This window comes from Oryctolagus cuniculus, chromosome 15, assembly GCF_964237555.1.
Source record: "Oryctolagus cuniculus chromosome 15, mOryCun1.1, whole genome shotgun sequence".
Classification (NCBI taxonomy): Eukaryota; Metazoa; Chordata; class Mammalia; order Lagomorpha; family Leporidae; genus Oryctolagus; species Oryctolagus cuniculus.
The window spans coordinates 27,200,648-27,221,380 of NC_091446.1; the positions used below are offsets into that span (position 1 = coordinate 27,200,648).

General features: G+C 47.7%; 1 protein-coding gene and 1 long non-coding RNA gene across 4 annotated transcripts in view; one reads left to right on the plus strand and one right to left on the minus strand.

The window, feature by feature from the left end:
* WBP1L (WW domain binding protein 1 like) overlaps positions 1-20,733 on the minus strand; it is a 71,586-nt gene that overhangs the window by 24,525 nt on the left and 26,328 nt on the right. The window contains exon 1 of one of the 3 annotated variants that reach the window (XM_051823544.2): positions 14,981-15,233. The exons of the other annotated variants lie outside the window; for them this stretch is intronic. Within the exon in view, the coding sequence (XP_051679504.2) occupies positions 14,981-15,007 (27 nt within the window). The 5' untranslated portion in view covers positions 15,008-15,233. Of the gene's footprint in view, positions 1-14,980; positions 15,234-20,733 lie in introns of those variants that run through there. 3 annotated transcript variants of the gene reach the window in all.
* LOC138845311 (uncharacterized) lies at positions 15,164-19,651 on the plus strand. Its single transcript, XR_011382296.1, has 2 exons — positions 15,164-15,536; positions 19,427-19,651. It is a non-coding gene; the product is annotated as an uncharacterized lncRNA (long non-coding RNA).

Consider the following 20,733-nt stretch of genomic DNA (forward strand, 5'->3'; position numbering starts at 1 on the left):
ACTTCTGGGGCTGGCATTCTGGTGCAATGGGTTAAGCTGCCATCTGTAATGCTGGCATCCCATCTGGGCTCTGGCTTGTCCCAGCTGCTCCACTTCTAATCCAGCACCCTGCTAATGTGCCTGGGAAAGCAGCAGAAGAAGGCCCAAGTGTCTGAGCCTCTGCCACCAATGTGGGAAACCTGGATGGAGTTCCAGGCTCCTAGCTTTGGCCTGGCTTGTCCTGGCTGTTTTGGCCGCTTGGGGAATGAAACTAGTGGATGAAAGATCTCTCTTTCTCTGTCTCTCCTCCTCTCTCTGTATCTCTGCCTTTTAAAAAGAAGATTTATTTATTTTATTTGGAAGGCAGAGTTACAGAGAAAGAAGGAATGAGAGAGAGAGAGAGAAGAAGAAGAAAGGGGGAGAGAGAGGAAGGGGGAGTAGAATCTTTCAATCACTGGTTTACTCTTCAAATAGCTACAACATCTGGAGCTGGGCCTAGCTGAAGCCAGGAACCAGAAGCTTCTTCTGGGACTCCCATGTGGATACAGGGGCCCAAGTACTTGGGCCATCCTCCATTGCTTTTCAGGTGCACTAGAAGGGAGCTGGGTTGGAAGTGGAGCAGCTGGGATTTGAACCAGCACCAAATGGGATGCCAGTGCCGCAGGTGGTGGCTTTACCCACTATGTCACAGCACTGCCCCCCCAATAAATAAATCTTAAAAAATTAAATAAATAAACTTTACTTTTATTCTTGAACCAGGAATGGCACTAAACATTTATTAGGGAACAGTTGTTTTTGGTAATGCTCTGTAAGCAAAGGATAAGTCTTCATAAATGAGACAAATTTGAAATGCCTAAATGAGGAGAGTAAAGCAACTTTAATTTACAATCAGCTATCTTTGTCCTAGCCTAGACAGAATCTTCAAGTTCTGAAAATGCAGCACTTTCAGGTCCAGGTCCTCAGATAAGGACCTACGTAGTGGTCAGGAAAAAATATTCTCTAAAGCTTCATGTATTTATTTATAAAACTGATATACTCAGGCAGTCAGGATCACATTCTCCCCAACACTAATAGTTTTTAAGGTTATTCAAAGAGCTGAATTGGGTATAAGGAGGTTATGGAAGAGTTGTGGACAAATAAAACTATATTCAGGACGAGGAGTGACCAGCAAGAATGCTAGCCTCCTGCCTCCAATGTGTTAGTCTAATGTCCCTTATTTGATGGGATGAGATTGTCCTATACTACTTTTACATTCTTCACAATATATACCATACTGACAATTACTCCTTCAGCTTTAATAGCTAAAAGAGTTCAATTTCGGCCAGCACCGTGGCTCAATAGGCTAATCCTCCGCCTTGCGGCGCCGGCATACCAAGTTCTAGTCCCGGTCAGGGCGCCGGGTTCTGTCCCGGTTGCTCCTCTTCCAGGCCAGCTCTCTGCTATGGTCCAGAAGTGCAGTGGAGGATGGCCCAAGTGCTTGGGCCCTGCACCCCATGGGAGACCAGGAGAAGCACCTGGCTCCTGGCTTCAGATCAGCGCGGTGCGCCAGCCACAGCACGCCGGCCGCGGCGGCCATTGGAGGGTGAACCAACGGCAAAGGAAGACCTTTCTCTCTCTCTCTCTCACTGTCCACTCTCTCAAAAATTAAAAAAAAAAAAAAAAAAAAAAAGAGTTCAGTTTCACCCATTCTGACAAAGGGCAAGCCAGTGCTAAGACATTAACAAGACTGCCTGTTATACACCAGGATATTAAGAATTAGCTTTTATGCTGTTTGGCTGAGTTCAGTACTTTTCCAAAAGAACAAAAAGCCTAGCTAGATGGCAGGTTTCCCTAACAAAGCCAGTAAATCTTATCTGATAAGATTCAACCTCATCTGTCAGATGTGACCCTTCGCGAGCTCCGGATCCCAGCTCTGGCTCAGAAATGCCCAGTCCCCTGCTCTAGCTGCAGAGTAAGGCAAAAGCACTTGAGAAACGCCTACAACCACAAGAGGTGGCTGCTGCTTCTAGAGGTTCCGGCAGTGTGCTCTACTAAGGGGGAGTCCCTGAGACCCCCATGAGTGCTTCCTGACACAACTGATATTCTCCAAGAAAACAAAGGGCACTACAGTAAATCAGAACAAACCAGGGTAGCTTACAAATAAGTGAATTTGCTTCCAAACAACAATGTATACAGTTAGATAGCAAATGCCAACAAAATAGAGCCGTGTTTTATTTGGGTCCACAGATCCAAAATAAAAATCTGTTAAGAATGTAGAACCTGGGGTCAGTGCTGTGGCTCAGGGGGTTAAAGCCCTGGCCTGCAACGCCAGCATCCCATATGGGCACCAGTTCAAGTCCCAACTGCTCCACTTCCTATCTAGCTCTCTGCTGGTGCTCCTGGGAAAGCAGAAGAGGATGGCCCAAGTCCTTGGGCCCTTGCACCCACCTGGGAGACCCGGAAGCTCCTGGTTTCGGCCTGGCCCAGCCCTGGTCATTGCATCCATTTTGGGGGCTGAACCAGTGAATGGAAGACCTCTCTGTCTCTGTCTCACCTCTCTCTATAACTCTGCCTTTCAAATTAAAAAAAAAAAAAAAAAAAAATGTAGGAGCCGATGCAATGGGTTAACACCTTGGCCTGAGGCGCCGGCATCCCATATGGGCATCAGTTTGAGACCCGGAAGCTCTACTTCTGATCCAGCTCTCTGATGTGACCTGGGAAAGCCGAAGATGGCCCAAGTCCTTGGGGCCCTGTACCCGCGTGGAAGACCCAGAAGAAGCTCCTGGCTCCTGGCTTTGGATCAGCACAGCTCCAGCCATTGCGGCCAATTGGGGAGTGAACCATCGCATGGAAGACCTCTCTCTATATATCTCTCCTTCTCTTTCTGTGTAACTCTGACTTTGAAATAAAATAAACAAATCTTAAAAAAAAAAAGGCAATAATTTAAAAAAATGCAGGATCTACTGGCAGCAACTGACATTTTGTATCTCGCCCCTTCTTTTTCTTTTTTAATTAGAGAGGCAGAAAGACAGAAAGATACAAAGAGCTCACACTGCCAGTTTACTCCCCAAATGCCCACAATGGCCAGGGCTGGACCACAGTTGGAGCCAGCAGCTGGGAATCCAATCTGAGTCTCCCATGTGGGTGGCAGGGACCCAACTACTTGAGCCATCACCTGCTGCCTCCCAGGGTCTGTATAGCAGAGAGAGAGAGAGAGAGAACCAGGAATCAAAAACATTCTGATATGGGATGCAGATGCAGTTTATTTATTTATTTTTAAGGAATTATTTTATTTGAAAGGCAGAGTTACAGAGAGGCAGAGGCAGAGAGAGGGAGAGAGGGAGAGAGGGAGGGAGGGAGGGAGGGAGGGAGGGAGGAAGGGAGGAAGAGAGAGAGCGAGAGCGAGCGAGCGCTTCCATTCACTAGTTCACTTCCCAGATGGTAGCAATGGCCAGAGCTGTGCTGATCTGAAGCCAGGAGCATCTCCCAGGTCTCCCACATGGGTGCAGGGGCCCAAGGACTTGAGTCATCCTCTACTGCTTTCCCAGGCCACAGCAGAGAGCTGGACCGGAAGTGGAGCATCCGGGTCTCCAACCAGCACCCATATGGGATGCCAGCATTGCAGGTGGCTGGTGTGGCTTTACCACCACAGTGCATCAGAAGCAGTTTAATTAACAACTTAAACACTAGGCCAAACACGCCCCGAAGTAACCTTTTTAAATACCCTTCCTGTGGGGCACAGCAGTTAAGATGGCGCTCGTATCCCTTACCAGAGCACCTAGGCTGGTTTCCTGGCTCTGCTTCTGATTCCAGTTTCCAGCTAATGTGCACCCTGGGAGACAGCAGGTGACCGCTCACGGACTTGGGTCCCTGCCACTCACAAGGGAAACTCAGGTTCCTGGCTTCAGCCTAGCCCACCTGTGGCTGCTGTGGGCATGTGGAGAGTGAACCATCAGAGGGAAGACTGATATCTCTCTCTCTCTCTCTCTTTCTGCCTTTCAAATAAATACCATGTTAAAAAATATAAATTACAAATAAATATTCTCTCTTGGCTATGCTCACATATATTCACATTTGAGAACTACTGCCCTGGATCTATAACAAACATACAATAAACAGTTCTTGCTCTCTAAAAACAGAATAGACCAGTATCTTTCCCTAGAATCCCAAACATATCCCAACACAGTTCCTTCCAAGAATATCTACTAAGAATCAAGGCACATTAAATTATTTATAGTCTCTCTGCCTCATTCCATTAAAAAATAAACACAATAGATCATACACGTACATTTTAAAAAGATGTGACATGTTAGGTAGACTCCCATCCTCACCAGTACTGTTACTGCCAAAGCTACACTACAATTGGATCCTCATTAAACAGCCCCCAAACAGAGAGGCCAGCAAAGAAATTAAAATCCATTTCCTGTGTTGCTGTTAGGAACCTCAATAACAAATTCAGAAAAAGTCTCCTGACTCTGGTAGGAAAATCCCAGAGAAAAAAATCAGAAGTTGCAACATATCCCGTGGTTTTGCGAAGGTCCACTTGCCAAAGTCCTAGTGTGTGCAGGCTTGCCGATGTCCGGCCGGCTGCAGCTGCATGGCACACTGGGCCAGTGTACCACTCTCACCCTCAGACGCTATGAAAAGGAAAGGCAGTTCTGCCTTGAGGTATTCCCAGCAATCCTTCATTAACCAGCCTCTTCCGCCACCAAGTAAATCCACCGGGAAGCATGGCTTCTTCACAATGGTTGGTGCAGAGAGCTGTGGGCCGAAACAGCAGGTAGCATGCAGTGGAGCAGAGAAGCAGCAGGTGGCAGGGAGACAGACAGGAGAGCAATTCAGCCGCCCATCATCTGTCCAGAGTTGGTCCCAAGAGGCAGGTTTAGGCCCACATACTATCTTTGCCTTTCAGCTTTCTAAAAAGAGTAGAATTAACTGTCAACATTTTAAAATGAGAGTAATTCATATAAAAAATCCAGATTTCTGGTTTCTTTTGAAAAATTCCCACAGAGCCATTACGAGGATGGGGTAGGGCTCCAGCTCCAACTCGGCCTCCGTGGCTCCTCCGCCACCCACCACATCCCTACCCTGCACTATCCCCTGCTCCGAATTTTAGCAGATTGCTCACCATCTCACCTGAAGTTAAGGCAGTCTACAGTGGCCTAACCACTCAGGTAAGCCGCTGACATGTGAATTCATTACACGGAGGCTCGAGCAGTGCTTTACACACACCTGTCAAACGGGGGCACCTGGCAGGAAGAGGGGCAGTGCTTTACACACACCTGTCAAACGGGGGCACCTGGCAGGAAGAGGGGCCCCTCCCTGCAGCATCAGGGGAACACCTCTTGGTAATCAGGAAAACCTCCTGCACAATCGCACAGGAAGGGAACCCAATCTGCCCAGTGACTGTGTGGGGTGTTCTTGCCTGTGTTACTTACTCCCCTTTTCACAGGAAGCGACACTGAGAGGCGGAGCAATCACACAGCTACAAAAAGTTTTCTGTATCCAGAGCCCAAATTTTAGTGGAGAGAGTTTAATGCTTAGGGATTATGCTAACCGTTCATGCTACATGCTGACAGGCACAAAAACAACAGATAAGGCCAGGACTTTGCCTTTGAGGCATTTTGTAATAACTCAACTGTTAGGCTAAAGAAAAAAAAAAGTTTGTTTCAATTCTTGTTGCTAAAAAAGCTTCCTACAATGTTGAAGTACATCTGTCCCTCTTTAAATACAATCTAATCAATAGAATACATTCTTTTTTTTAATAGAATGCATTATTTTTAAAATGATTAGTAATGTGGCAAGGCCCTCAGAATCATCACTTGGAGCAATGATGATATGCACACACACAGAAAAATGCACATATATAATATCTACAGTACATATTTACTTAGAACACTCAAGCTTTTCAAGGCTCTTTAACAATCAGCCTCTCATCTGAGCCTGCCAGCTGCGTTCTGCAAGAGGTCAGCAGAGGTGCCACCCCACCCCCTACCCCACTACATTACAGGCAAGAAGACTGACCCTTAGACTAAGGTTACAGATTACAGAATCAGGACTGTCAAAACCTGGGCTTCTGAATTTTGGTTCTTTACTCTTTCTATGGCTAGGTTCTAGCTCATCAACATTTTTATTTTATCTTGCAAATGGTTCTTGTTCATATAAAATACCACCTCGCTGCCCAGAAGGAAGAAAGAGGTACAGTTTTTAGAAAGATCTGAAATATTGAAGAAACAAATTAATTTGCTATTGATATGATTCTTAAAAGAGATTTATCACAGTTTCATGTGGCAGTGAAAAGCACAAGTTGCGTCTCTTTCCTTAGTTTAAGCCTAAATCTAAATTTAGTCCCAGTTTTCACTTAGCAGTTCCATCTCACTGTGCAGGGCTTCTGCTGGGAGCAAAGGAGATGGATCCTAATGGAACTCGCTTTGTGTGACTGTCTAGAGACCAGTACTAGAGATTTATTACCAGTAAAGTTCAATACTGTTCAAGGAGACAGTATACTTCTACCTCTGACAACAGGTCACATTAATAATGATCCCATTGCAAACAGACAAGATGAAAAGCCTTCAAAATCCAAAGGTTTTGTGCCCAAAAGACTATGGAAAACTTCAAAGAACATTCTCAAGTCTAGGGCCTCGCTCTTAAAGATGAAAACAGACTTCGGATGATTTAAACAAGGGGGCGTTGGCAAGTTATCAGAAATGGATTACAACAAATCCAAGTCACAGCAATAGGTACCTGGCTTGAAATATGGCCTGATACTAAATCAACTGCAGCCTAGTCGTACTTTATGCTGTATAAAGTTATCTGAGTGCTACTGAGATCCGGCCTTCTAGGGGGTGGCTGTCTAGATTATTATTCAAGAGGTGAAATCTCAGGTCCAAAAAGGCTTTGTCTTTATCTACTGGCTCACACACACAACATGACTATCTGTTTTTGTTAAGACACAATACCTTCTGGTTAAAGCAATGACCAAGAAGTCAAGATTCTAAACATTGGCAAGCAATTAACATAGACTGCTTAGAACACAGCAGAAGAGACCTGCTTCCCCTTCGTGGAAACAACTCAGCCCCCCTTCCCTCAGGCCCTAGACTCAGGCTTCCTAAGCCAAGCAGCCAGGAGTCGGCAGTTTCTCCCCCAGGGCTTCTGCACTTGCCCACTACTGACATTTGGAGCGCGATGATGATTCTTTGCAGGGGGCTCTCGTGCATTTCAGGGTGTTTAACAGCATCCCTGGCCTCTACTCAAGAGATGCCAGCAGCAACCACCCACTCCACCCCCAGCTGTGACAACCAACAACATCAAGACATTGCCAAATATCCCAGCAAGGGGGTGCATAAAGCTGGCCCTAGTTTAGAACATTGCTCTTGCCAAACTATACCATAGAATTTCTTGCAGAATTGTCTTCTGTCCATTCTTAAACTCTAATGGGTTCCCCATCTAAATTCTCTAAGAGCAGGTCTGATGCCAGTCTCACCAAAGAAAAAAATCTTCAGAAAGTCCTGAACCTAAAAGACTGCAGAGTCAAACAACTGCCATCCCCAAGGCTCCTGTGTCTCTTAGCTACACCTTGGAAGCAGCAGCAAGACCAGCTGCAGCAAGAAGTGGCCCTCCAAGAGTTACACCCAGACTGTGCGGATATGATTTCTGTATGACTGGTGAGAGACCAACGCAGGGCTCCCAGGCCATGACGTGGTCAGTCACCCAGTGCGATCTGTGCCTGGCCCATAAATTCAGAGCTTCACACACAGATGGACAAGTGACTGCAGATTCTATTTTTACTGGCAGCCTGCCCCAAGCTACCATGGGCCTTCCCATTTTACCCCAGAGCCACACCCAGGAGAGCAGGAGGTCACAGGTATTCACACCACTGCCCGGGTGGGTAACTAGGGATTTCTAAACCCTCAGTGGAAACCACAAGACACGCTGGGCAGTATCTGACACCGTGATAGACAGCATGCGTCACAGCTCAGTAGGAGCTTCAGGAATCATCTGTGTTAAGCAAGAGAACAAAACAATAATAAATACCTGGGACCCTCTTGATGCAAAGCCCAAGGGAGCCAATGTCTTACGTTCAACAGGGTGCCAGTAAACCATAGGCCACTCTCAGGAAAATAAGTCAAGCCATTCTCATAGCCACAATCCTCTCAAAGAGCAGGTGAGCAGGTGAGAGTACATCACCTCTCAAGATTTAAATCACCATTTCCAGCAACCTGCTATAGAAGCCTCCTGGGAGGCCCAGGGTTCAAGTTCAGGTGAGCTCTGTCCAAAGAAGCAATGCCTACAAAGTGCACACAAGTGACTAAGGCAGGTCAACATTCAGGGCTATCTGAACTCACTGTTGCTACAAGTTGGCAGGCAAGAACAGCAAGTGCTAGAGAGGGATAGTTGAGAAACCAGCATCTGCATGCTAGGAAATTACAGCAGCAGAAGGAATTTTATAGCAGTTTTTAAAACAGCCCCCAGGGACTGGCACTCTGGTGCAGTGGGTAAAGCATCCCACATGGGTGCCGATTTGAGACCTGGCTGCTCCACTTCCGATCCTGCTCTCTGTTATGGCCTGGGAAGGCAGTAGAAGATGGCCCAAGTGCTTGGGCTCCTGCACCCATGTGGGAGACCCAGAAGAAGCTCCTGGTTCCTGGCTTTAGATCAGCCCAGCTCTGGCTGTTGCAGCCATTTGGAGAATGAACCATCGGATGGAAGACCTCTCTCTCTCTCTCTCTCTCTCTCTCTCTCTCTCTCTCTCTCTGCCTCTAAGTAACTGATGGAACAAGGACATAAGCCTCAGCCATTCTTCCTCATTGCCCCAAAGAGATAAACTTTGGAATGTATTCCTTGCCCTAGAAACTCAATTGGGTCTCACACCCTATTGCCTTCATACCCCACCCTGCATTATTTTCCAGGTTCCCAAGCCCCCCCCACCTCGCCCAGTTCCTGGAATTCCCCTCCCTGCTGCCTCCTACTCACACCCCAGTCCTAGCCCTCCTTAAAAAGGCCCGGACCCCCGGGGGCTGGGGCCTTCTGCCATATGCTCCATCTTGTACAAGCAGGCAGCTGGTCATCCACCTCTGTGGATTTATTTTTTCTGAATAAATTCAATCTGGCTGTAAATTTGTGCACTGTCTCCTCTATTCCACGACTCTTTTCCTAACATTTTGGTGACCCGTGTGAGGAGGCACCCATCTGCAACTATTTTCCTAATAGTAACTCTGCATTTCAAATAAATAATAAATAAATCTTTAAAAAAAACTCACCTTAAAAAAAAAAAAAAAAAAACAGGCCCCCAAATTAGTCTGTTTCTGTGAACTAAAATTTACCTCTTCAAGAAAAAGGGGGTGGGAAGGGGGTGGATCAAACTTATGGGCTATCACTGGAGGAAGCAGCTGTTTTCTTTGGCTCGGTCCTAAATAAAAGTTTCAAAATCTGCAGACACAGTTCTCTTTTCCATTAAGTTTCTGTTGAGTCCATGGCTTTCTCTTTGCTTTGCTACCAGAGAAATGATGAAAAACAAGCCACACTCTTCTAAAAAAGCAGCTTCTTTGAACACAAATGGGTGGGAGTCAAAAATTTACCTCAAAGGGCTTGGGTAAGCACCACCTTTCTCACCTGTAAGTGACAGTAGGGAACTGAGGTGTCTTGTGGTGCTGTCACTACAGTTTTATAAATCAGTTCCAATAAGGATTCTGGCTTCAACCATTCCTAGCACAGACAAGCACCCCCTTCCTGTTTGCCACATCGTCCGCAGCTAGCCCTTTCAAGCAGAAGCTCGCTTAAGTTGTCCTGAACCCGGCACCAAAGGGTCACAGTGGCCAGGAGTTCATTTTGCCAGTTCTCTGCAGCAGGCAGACCCACACTCCAGCTCCAACACAGCCGCCCATCAGCCAAGACAGCTTCTCCTTGGGTTCCAGCTGCCTTCTAGTAAAGACGAGATAAGACCGCCTCCCTATGGTGGCTGTTGTGGTGAAACAGAAACACCCCCAAGTAAGTGTTTGCTATTATTCAGCAGTTTAGAGGTGAAAATGGAAGGTAGCAAGTTCCCTCTTCCCTATTCCCAGCCAGGGCTCCCCCATCCAGCCTGGGCTGGTTATCATCAGAACTTTTTTAGTGCTTTTCTTGTGGTGCCCTGGGGAATAACTGTTGTCCAACATTCTTGTTGCTTTGTCACAGTCAGCATCAGGCCAAAGAAGACTCACCCTTTCAAAAATACAAACAGGTCCTTAGGCTAGGAATTGGCCCTTGTGCCTCCTTCCATGACAAAACCCAACATGGACAACAAGGGAGACTAAGAGGACCCTAGACCTACAGCAGGTTTTTTTGGTACTCATCTCCCGTATCACCAATCATTGAACCTCACTGGCATGGATAATCTGGGGACAGGAGGCCCCTGTCACAGAGAAAGGCAACATTCTGAGGTATAAGATCTTGCTGAATCAAGTCTATGTTCCACCAACTGGTCTTTCCACACACCTAACAACTACCTTCAGGTCCATATGAAGAAGGGTCGTCTCTTCACACCTGTGAACTCCTGGGCATTTTGCTCCCCTCTAATGCCATTTGCCACCACCTGCCGAATGTTCCAGTCACCCATGCACTTATCCCACTTTCCCTGACTGCAAACCCCTTGAGGGCAGGATAGAGTTTATAACTCTTTGTACCCACAATGTGGTTGAACAGGAGCACAACACATCTTAGAGACAGAATGTTGATCACAAGAATCCTCTAGCATCAGCAAATCAATGCTATCTGCATCAAACATTCAATAGAACCTACTTGGAGCAGGAGACTTAGAACATTTGGTTGCAATCTTGTTCTCTGAAAATCAGTAATCCTTCTAGGTCTAGGGACTCTCACCCAGAAGGCCTATTTTCTGCTCTTGTCAAGGAATGAAGGGACAGTGCATCTAACAGCCTTGCATCTATAGTTTGGTCTACAGTGGCTCTCTCCTGACCTTTAGCTCTCCTAATGACAAAGACTATTCTTTAGTCAACACTGTAGCTTCCTCCTTAGCTGTCCCTCACAGGAAGGAATGAAGGCACCCTGTGGCCTACCTGCCCTTTACAGACACTGAATCATGCCACTCATTATTAAACTGAAGGGCTCTAACGTCTTCCTCCTATGTGCCCAGAAGCACATCAATGCCTGGTGAGCCAAGTCCTAGTTTTGCCCCAGGCTAACTCAACACTAAGACTCACAGAGGAATGCCAGTTTCCCTTCTCATCTGCAGGAGAAAACAAAAACAACCCCCCTTCCCCAGCCTGATCTGTCTGGAATGCTCCTCCCAGCACCTCTGCTCAGATGTTTGGTAAACTACTCATCCTTCAAGCCTGGGATCAGATACCACCTTCCCAGGAAAGCCAGTCGCATCCACCCGCAACCCCAGCCTGATTTAGATACTTCCGCCCTCTGCTATCCTGCTCCCTGGGCGTTGCTCTGTAGTAGTCTCAGCACACTCTCTTGTCATTTTTTCCAAGCCACTAAACCCAGAAGCCAGAAACACCCAGAAATGTAATAGAAATGCATATTCCTGGACCCAGCCCTATAGAATCTACATTTTCAGGCCGGCGCTGCAGCTCAGTAGGCTAATCCTCCGCCTTGCGGCGCCGGCACACCGGGTTCTAGTCCCGGTCGGGGTGCCGGATTCTGTCCCGGTTGCCCCTCTTCCAGACCAGCTCTCTGCTGTGGCCAGGGAGTGCAGTGGAGGATGGCCCAAGTGCTTGGGCCCTGCACCCCATGGGAGACCAGGAGAAGCACCTGGCTCCTGGCTTCGGTGCACCGGCTGCAGCACGCCGGCCGCGGCGGCCATTGGAGGGTGAACCAATGGCAAAGGAAGACCTTTCTCTCTGTCTCTCTCACTGTCCACTCTGCCTGTCAAAAAAAAAAAAAATCTACATTTTCAAAAGCCCACTCCCAGGTGACTTGCATGATTTTGAGAACTACTGCGCTAGAGCATAAGCTCCTTGGAAGTAAGGATTTGTATGCTTGCATCCTTTGTGCCAGGCCACATCTGAAGTAGGCAGGCATCCAGGCTAAAATCGATTAGATTTGTAAACTGGAAGACCACGCCTTCCCCAGGCCCCTGTGTGACCATATCTCATTATCTGGCCACACCTGGGTGCCCACCAGCCAATCAGGTTAATTAACCACTCCCCTTCGGAAGTGGGTTAAAAGCCGGACACGGCCTGGCCCGCCAGGCTCTTTTTCCTGGCCTCTTGCCAGGAGGGGCTTGCTGTAGCCCTGCGCCTCCAGGGACGCGTGGCCTTCGGGCCATGTGCTCTAGGCTTCCAGGCCTAGATGCTCCTTCAAGAGGCTGGCTCCGGTGCTCGGTATGAACCCCTATTTACCTCTCTCTCTTAAATCAAGCTCTCACTCTCCTATGCATCTTTCTCACTAAATAAAAGCTTAAAACGTACCATGCTGCCTTGTTTATCTGTGCCGGTATTTAGAATTCTTCCTAAATATTAGGCAAGAACCATCTTGGGCTTATTAATATTGGGGATTTATTAATAGGCTCATGGTGAAATTGTATGGCACCCCAAATTCCAGTAGCATATGTGGCACCCCAGATAGCACTTCTGGGGAACTCTAAAGGGCCGCATTTTTGGTTTAAATTTTAGGGGGTCATGTCCGATTTCACATCCAGTGAGTGGTCAAAATCTCACACAGTGATGTCTCCAGTAGATGATGCAAGCCTGTCAGCTTTCGCTCAGAGTAAAACGTAAATGGCAAAGAGGCAAGCAATGTCTTATCCCCTACCTGGGCTGGCTGGAAATAAATATGCCCCAACAGATACTGGGCAACGCAGTCTAAATAGCGGGGTAGGGGTTGGGGGGTCCAGGACTTGGGGAAAAATGGCTCTAAAAACAAAATAAACCAAAAAACATTTCTCTAGCTAACTGAGCAACACTGGGCAAGTGGCTTAACTTCTATAAGCCTTAGCATGCATCTCTATACAAACTGAGTAACACTACCACACAAGACAAAGCGTTACCATATGGAATAAGGAGAAAAAATGAAATGAAAACACAGACATACTATGTATGATTGAGACTAATAGTATATACATTTTTGTATCATTTTTTAAAAACGGAATTATCACCAAGTAACTAATATTTAGAAGGCTGGCTTTTACATAGCTCCAACAAAGAACAAGTCAGATGCAGAAATGTAGAAAATTACGTAACGAAAAAGGCAAGGTTAGAATCACAGAATTTCAGGAAGGGAAGTCTGTAAAAAGTTTTCCGTCAGTCTTCTACCAGGAAACTGTTCAGAAACAAGAGCTGGATTCACCTGCTGTGGGACTCTAAGATGCTCTCCATGACAACTATCCCGGCCCTCCATGCTCCTAGAAGGTTTTAATGACGCTACCCACCACTTCATTCTCTCTCTGAGTCCAACGGGGGTTAGTGAACACAGGTCCTAGCCTTCCTCAGTATGTAAGATTAACAGTATGTTTTTTACACTAAGAGACAGGATCCCTAAATCCACAGTGGTACTGAACGCAAAAGCCCGCCATGCCTCCACCTGAGCAAAGGCTGTGGTGCTCTCCCTTCTAGTTCCCTGCACCCTGCAGACTTGCATGCTTTAGGAATGAGCAGACAGAAACAAAAGTGTTTACTCAACGACTACCCTCTGGCAGCCAAGGTGCTATATGTTTTGCATACATTCTTTTGAGAGATCTTCTTTAAGTACGTACTATTATCTGCATTTCAAAGAGGAGGCTCAGCAGTCCCATAAGTGGGTACACCCCTACCCCCACCCAAGGGGAGCCGAGATACACGCAGGTCTTCCTGCTCCCCGGGCCTGCTCGTTCCACTGTCCCCCTCTTTCCAGCTGTCCCCCTCTCCTGCCTGCTGACACAGCACTGGCTACTTCCTCCACTCTATATCCACACTGCTCAAAATGCTCTCCATGGCTAAAAGGACAGGGGTCGGCCCAAAAACAGTCACAACACTGCTTATCAGTTACGTCAAAGGAAGACTGAAGATAAACAAGGACAGGAATGGAATAGCAGGGCTTTTCTGAAAAGCTTACTTTTAGAAGAATTTCAGGCAACCCAAGAGAGATTTGCTCACCTAGCACTTTTCTCACTCCCCTTAAAGCCTCTGGTCTGAGCTCCTCTGTGGCTTTTTCTCACCCCAGGAATGGCAGCAGAGGAGCTGTGTGTAGTCCCCATCCCTTTTAACGCTCCACCAGCCTCTGCTGGTTACAGTTACTTGTTCCCCTACAGACATGCGGCTCAGGCCAAACCCGGGTGGCGGGGGTGGGAGCCGACTCTGAAGCCCTGGAACAAATAGTTGGCAGCAGCTGTGTTCTAAGCAGACAGCAGTTGGTCCCTTGCTACTGCGCTCTTATTCCACACTAGGCTGCTGACTGATTTAAGGGCCCCTGCTTCAATCACCAGGCAATCAGCAACGGCCTGGCGATCAAGTCTCTGCCACAGGGGTCTGTTGGCCTTGAAAAATTGATCAGTAAGGTCAAAAGGGGATCAGCTCCACACCCTGTCCCCCCCTGAAGTGTCCATGAGGATCCTCAGCCATGCACCCCCTGACCACAAGCTTCAAAGGAACAAGGCCTTTGGGAGAGCTTCCTCTTGAACAGAACCCCGATCCCGTGTCCCTTCAGAACCAGCAGCCTGGGAAGCACTCTGCTGACCAGCCAAACCAAAACGGAGGCGTGAGTGTTTTCACCAAAGATCACGCTTTATCCTTCCCCTCCCCAGCCTCACCCTAAACTGTTTCCTCCATAAAACTTTGAAAAACATTTTAGTGTCTAAAAGAAAATTTGAACTGGACAACCCTCAAAAAACCTCAGGGCTGAAAGAGCTTAAGAATACAGTGGCTCTGGAAGTCAGGAGCAACTAGCAAACAAGAAGGGAAGGCTAGAAATTTCTCTGTAGGAGCTGGCCTGTTAGAACTGAGACACTTTGTAAAATATTCCCTCCACCCAAAGCAGCAAGGCAATAAGCAAACTCCCCCCTGCCCCCCAAACACGATTCATGCAGAACCAGTTCAATTACCTGTCTAAGACCCCAAAGGAAAGGCATCCTGCAAGAGCATCGTCCACACTAACGTTTGGAACACAGGGTTCTGAAAAGTTCAGGTCTTGCAAGGAGCATGGCCCCTGGTGGGCCTGTGTGCTCCGTGCTCCCAGTTAACTAGACCTCCTGAGCAAAGAAGAGAAAGTCAACAGTCCTGGGCCCGAGCAGGCAGCTCCCTCCTGCTCTCCTCACTACTCCCCCCGCTGGCTCCGACCCACCCCCACCTTCTCGTGACATATCTCAGACGCAGCAAAGCTGAAGCTGTCTGCCAAGGGGGAAATGACATCAGTTCAGGCACAGCAGAAAAAAACTTCAGACAGCTGCTGTGGAATACTGAGGATGTGCTGCAAGCCCACGATGCCGAGCCCCGGACCCACGGGAGCCGGAGCCCGCAATGGGGAGTGCTGGAGAGGCTCCTGCCTGCTCCTATCAGCAGCCCTCGGCGCAGAGCAGTCTCGGGCAGACGGAAATCAAGTCTTGAAAGCTGGAAAGAGCTACATTTCTCTGAATAAGGACTGACTCTCTGGCTCACAAGGTAATGTTTCTCCTCCCTGGGAAAGAAAATCAAGCGCAGTTAACTGTCAGTTTCACAGAAATTTTTCCTCCCCTATTGCTGCCATGCTGGGTGCTTAATGAGTAACAGCATATGAAGCCTGGCTGCCCCAACTTTCTCTAGGAAAGGAGGCAATCTGTAGACACCTTTCCCGGGCTGAGGCAGAACGCGCTACCTTGGACACTGACCTCTCAAGCTCTTGCTTCTACAGGAGAGTTTATATTTCATAAACAAACTTTGAGTGTACAGGTGCCAACATCTTTCCTCACTTGTCTTATAAAAGGTACAGCAAGTCCCACCGCAGCCTCCAAGTTGCCAGTAAAGCAGACATCTATATTTAAACCAACTCTGCTTCGGGAAAGTTCACCACCTTAGGTTTGTTGAGATTCTTTTGCTAAGTTCGGCTCATGGAGAAAAAGCCTTCTTCAACAGCAAGCTTCAAACAAAAAGCAAAGGTCCTGGGGCTAAAGTCTCTTTTTATTTTTTATTTACTAATTTTCATTTTATCTGAAAAACAGAGAGAGACATACCTACACAGAGACAGACAGACCTTTCCATTCACTGGTTCACTTTCCAAATGCCTGGAACAACTGGGGCCAGGCCAGGCTGAAGCCAGCAGCCAGGAGCCTGGAACTCTATCCAGGTCTCCCACGTAGGTGGCACAGACCCAAGTTCTTGAGCCATCACCTGCTGCCTGCCCCCCTCCACCAGGGTGTGCACTAGCAGGAAGGTGGGATTCAGGACCGGAGCCAGGACTAGAACCCAAACACTCAGATACAGGATGTGAACGTCCAAACAGTGGCTTAACTGCTGTGCCAAATGCCCAGTGCTGAGGTCGGATTCTTTCTCTGACTTTCCCTAGTCTGCAGTGTGAGTCAATCTCCTCTAGTGCCCTCCCTTAAACAGTGGCTTTCCCCGGGTCCTAAAGGCCAACAGCCATGTCTGCATTGCGATTTACTAAAATGACTCCTGAGGAGAAAAATCTTCAGAGGAATTGCATACATTCAAAGCTACTTTCTAGTAACTTAAAAAAATTATGTATTTGAGAGAGAGCAAGCTCCCATTTGCCAGTTCACTCCCCAAATGCCCACAATGGCCAGCCAGGAGCCAGGAACTCAAGCCAGGTCTCCCATGTGGGTGACAGGAACCCAACCACCTGAACCATCACTGCTGTCTTTCAGAGTCTGTACCAGGAGCAAGTGGGAATCAGGAGGCAGAGCCAGACATCAAACCCAGACACTGTGATTTTGGGTACTGACATCCTAACCTGTGTCTTAACTGCTAGGCCAAACACTCACCCTACTAATAACTTCTGAGGCTGCAAATTAATTATATTTTCCATGACTCAAAGCAAGTATATCTCACCTTTCCTTTTAATTTCTGCAACCATTTTCTTTCAGTGACATTTGTCAAAGGCCTCCATGGCAGGGGGCACCGTGTTGTGCATGACTCATGTGAATCAGAAATGATTCTTGCCAATTAGTACCTGTAACCCCCACCCAGGACAATAAATTAGAATTACACAACACTACAGCACCATGAGGTACCAAAAGTACTTTTTGATCATTAGAATCCAGCCAGACACACAATGTGCCTGCTGCAGGTCCCCACTGATGGTCAAGGTCACACTGACTTTCCTGACTAGAAAATGAATGTGCCAAGCCAGCTGAGCCATTTCCTCGAGGCTCAAGAAAGAATGGATTACAGCCTCATTGCTATGGAGCAGAGCAGAGGCTGATGTGTCGAGAGAAGCAGCTTCTGCTGCTGCAGGTGTTTGGAGACTGGAAAGCCATTCTTCAGTACAAAATGTATTCTCAAGACAGGGCAACACATTCTACCCCACACCCTCACAAACAGGCCAAAATGCCCGACAGATGAGGCTGGATATCAAGGCACAGCCCCAACCCCCAGCCTCGGGAAGAGCCCTGAGGCTGCTTCCAACTCCCTCCTTTCATTTCCTCAGCAGCCTGGCAACTACCAAGAACCACAAAACACATGCAGCTCTATTAACTTTGGCAATCAAACTAGAGGAGAGAGTATCTTTAGCCCCTTGTGGGCAACTCTGTTCAGCACTGCACTAACAAGACAAGACTAGAACCTGCACTTCCCCAGCCAGAGTACCATGGCGCAAGTGCACCCATTCATTCCACATGCACTGAATGCCTTCAGCAGGCCAGGCACTGTTCTTAGCCCTGGGCATGCCATCATGACAAAACCTTCCCCTGGTGGGTTATGGAAGCATACCACATTTTAAACAATATTCATCAGTGACAATCTTAGAAGAACTGGAATTGCAAAATTACCAGAATTGTTTTTTTAAAACTATAAAAATTCAATCCAAATGATCATATTTGCACTTTAGACTTCCAGGTCTCCCCAAAATGAGGCATCCTTTTATGGATGCTACTCAAGACAGTGTTTCTCATCAGCATTTGTCTGCTTTTATTTCCTTATAAGATTATAAATTCCTGGGGCAGGCGCCATGGCTCCCTTGGTTAATCCTCCACCTGCGGCGCCAGCATCCCATATGGGCGCCAGGTTCTAGTCCCGGTTGCTCCTCTTCCAGCCCAGCTCTCTGCTGTGGCTCGGGAAGGCAGTGGAGGATGGCCCAGGTGCTTGGGCCCCTGCTCCCGCATGGGAGACCAGGAGGAAGCGTCTGGCTCCTGGCTTCGGATCGGTGCAGCTCTGGCCGTTGCAGCCATTTGGGGAGTGAACCAACAGAAGGAAGACCTTTCTCTCTGTCTTTCTCTCTCACTGTCTATCTCTATCTGTCAAAAAAACAAAAAACAAAAAACAAAACAAAAAAAAAAAAAACAATAATAATAACAATAAAGATTATAAATTCCTGGGGCAGAGGTTGTGGCACAGAAGGTTACACTATTGTTTGGGATGCCCGCATCCCATATCAAAGTGTTGGTTCAAGTTCCAGCTACTCTGCTTCTGATCCAGGTTCCTGATAATGCATCCTGGAAAGCAGCAGTGATGGCTCAAGTACACTCCTGTGGCAGACCAGGATGGAGCTGCAGACTCCTGGCTTCAGCCTGGCTGCTGCAGTCATTCGGGGAGTGAACCAGTAGATGGAAGATATCTCCTCACGCACTCCCCTCTTCACTCTGCCTTTTCAGTAATTGAAAACACACACTTAAGGGCCGGCGCCGTGGCTCAATAGGCTAATCCTCCACCTTGCGGCGCCGGCACACCGGGTTCTAGTCCCGGTCAGGGCGCCGGATTCTGTCCCGGTTGCCCCTCTTCCAGGCCAGCTCTCTGCTATGGCCAGGGAGTGCAGTGGAGGATGGCCCAGGTGCTTGGGCCCTGCACCCCATGGGAGACCAGGAAAAGCACCTGGATCCTGGCTCCTGCCATCGGATCAGCGCGGTGCGCCGGCTGCAGCGGCGGCCATTGGAGGGTGAACCAACGGCAAAAGGAAGACCTTTCTCTCTCTGTCTCTCTATCTCACTGTCTACTCTGCCTGTCAAAAAAAAAAAAGAAAAAAAAAAGAAAACACACACTTAAGGGGAAAAAAGATGATAAATTCCTGTGTGCAAGGCAGCATTTAACCCAAAGCATCAACACATAACATAGTATCATATGCTCTGAAAAAGTGGTTATGACAACGGATTCTATCTCACTAACTCACGTCATGTCTGCAGCCCCTTGGGACTAACCCTCAACGAGCACTGAGGTCTAGGAGTAAGGAGAAAAAGAAGCTGAACTGACAAATTCAGGGATTTCCAGGAAAGTGAGTTTACTTTCTGCCATACTCAACAAATACCACTATAATCTACTGATAAAGTAGTCAGCTTTGGGATTTAAGAAGTAAGATAATCATTAGCCATTTCTGCTAGCCTGAACAACAAAAATGATTCTTTTAGCTAACAGCCTGGAAAAACAGTAGAAGATGGCCCAAGTGCTTGGGCCCCTGCACCCACATAGGAGACCGGAAAGAAGCTCCTGACTCCCGGCTTCGAATAGGGCCAGCTCTGGCCACTACAGCCATTTGGGAAGTGAACCAGCAGATTGAAGATCTCTTTCTCCTGTTTGTCTCTGTCTGTAACACTGCTTCTCACATAAGTAAATAAATCTAAAAAAAAAAAAAATTAGCTATCTACCTCCCAATGTAGAACTAAGCTCAATATTGAATTCACTAACTTAAAAAAAAGAAGGGGCCAGGAGCCAGTACCATGGCGCACTAGGTTAATCCTCCACCTGCAGCGCCGGCATCGCATTTGGGCACAGGTTCGTGTCCCGGCGGCTCCTCTTCCAGTCAGGCTCTCTGCTGTGGTCTGGGAAAGCAGCAGAAGATGGCCCAAGTCCTTGGGCCCCTGCACCCGCATGGGAGACCAGGAGGAAGCACCTGGCTCCTGGCTTTGGATTGGCGTGGCTCTGGCCATTGCAGCCATTTGGGGAATAACCAACAGAAGGAAGACCTTTCTCTCTGTCTCTTTCTCTCTCTTACTGTCTGTAACTCTACTTGTCAAATAAATAAATAAAAATCTTTAAAATAAAAAAATAAAGAAGGGGCTGGCGCTGTGACGTAGCAGGTAAAGCCACCACCTGCAGTGCCAGCAACCCATATGGGTGCTGGTTCGAGTCCCAGCTGCTCCACTTCCAATCCAGTTCTCTGCTGTGTCCTGGGAAAGTGCCCGTGTGGGAGACTCGGAAGAAGCTCCTGGCTCCTGGCTTCGGATCAGCACTGCTCCAGCCATTGTGGCCATCTGGGGAGTGAACCAGCAGATGGAAGACGGCCTCTCTCTCTCTGCCTCTGCCGCTCTGTTACTCTGCCTTTCAAATAAATAAATCTTAAAAAAAAAAGGGGGGGGGGTCACACTAAACTAGAATTAAACAGGATTATATTGTCAAAATATCACAGGTTTGGGCTGGTGTTGTGGCTACTGCTGCGATATCCACATTCTCTACTGGAGTACCAGTTTGGGTCCCAGAACAGATCCAGCTTCCTGCTAATGCATTCTAGGAGGCAACAGATGATGGCCCAAGTGCTCAGGCCCCTGCCACCAATGTGAGGGACCTCAATGCAGTTTCAGGTTCCTGGCTTTGGTCTGGCCCAGCTCTGGGTGTTGTGGGCAGTTAGATGGTGAACCAGTAGGGATCGGTGCTATCGTATAGTGGGTGGAGCCGCCACCTACAAAGTCAGGATCCCAGTTCAAATCCTGGCTGCTCC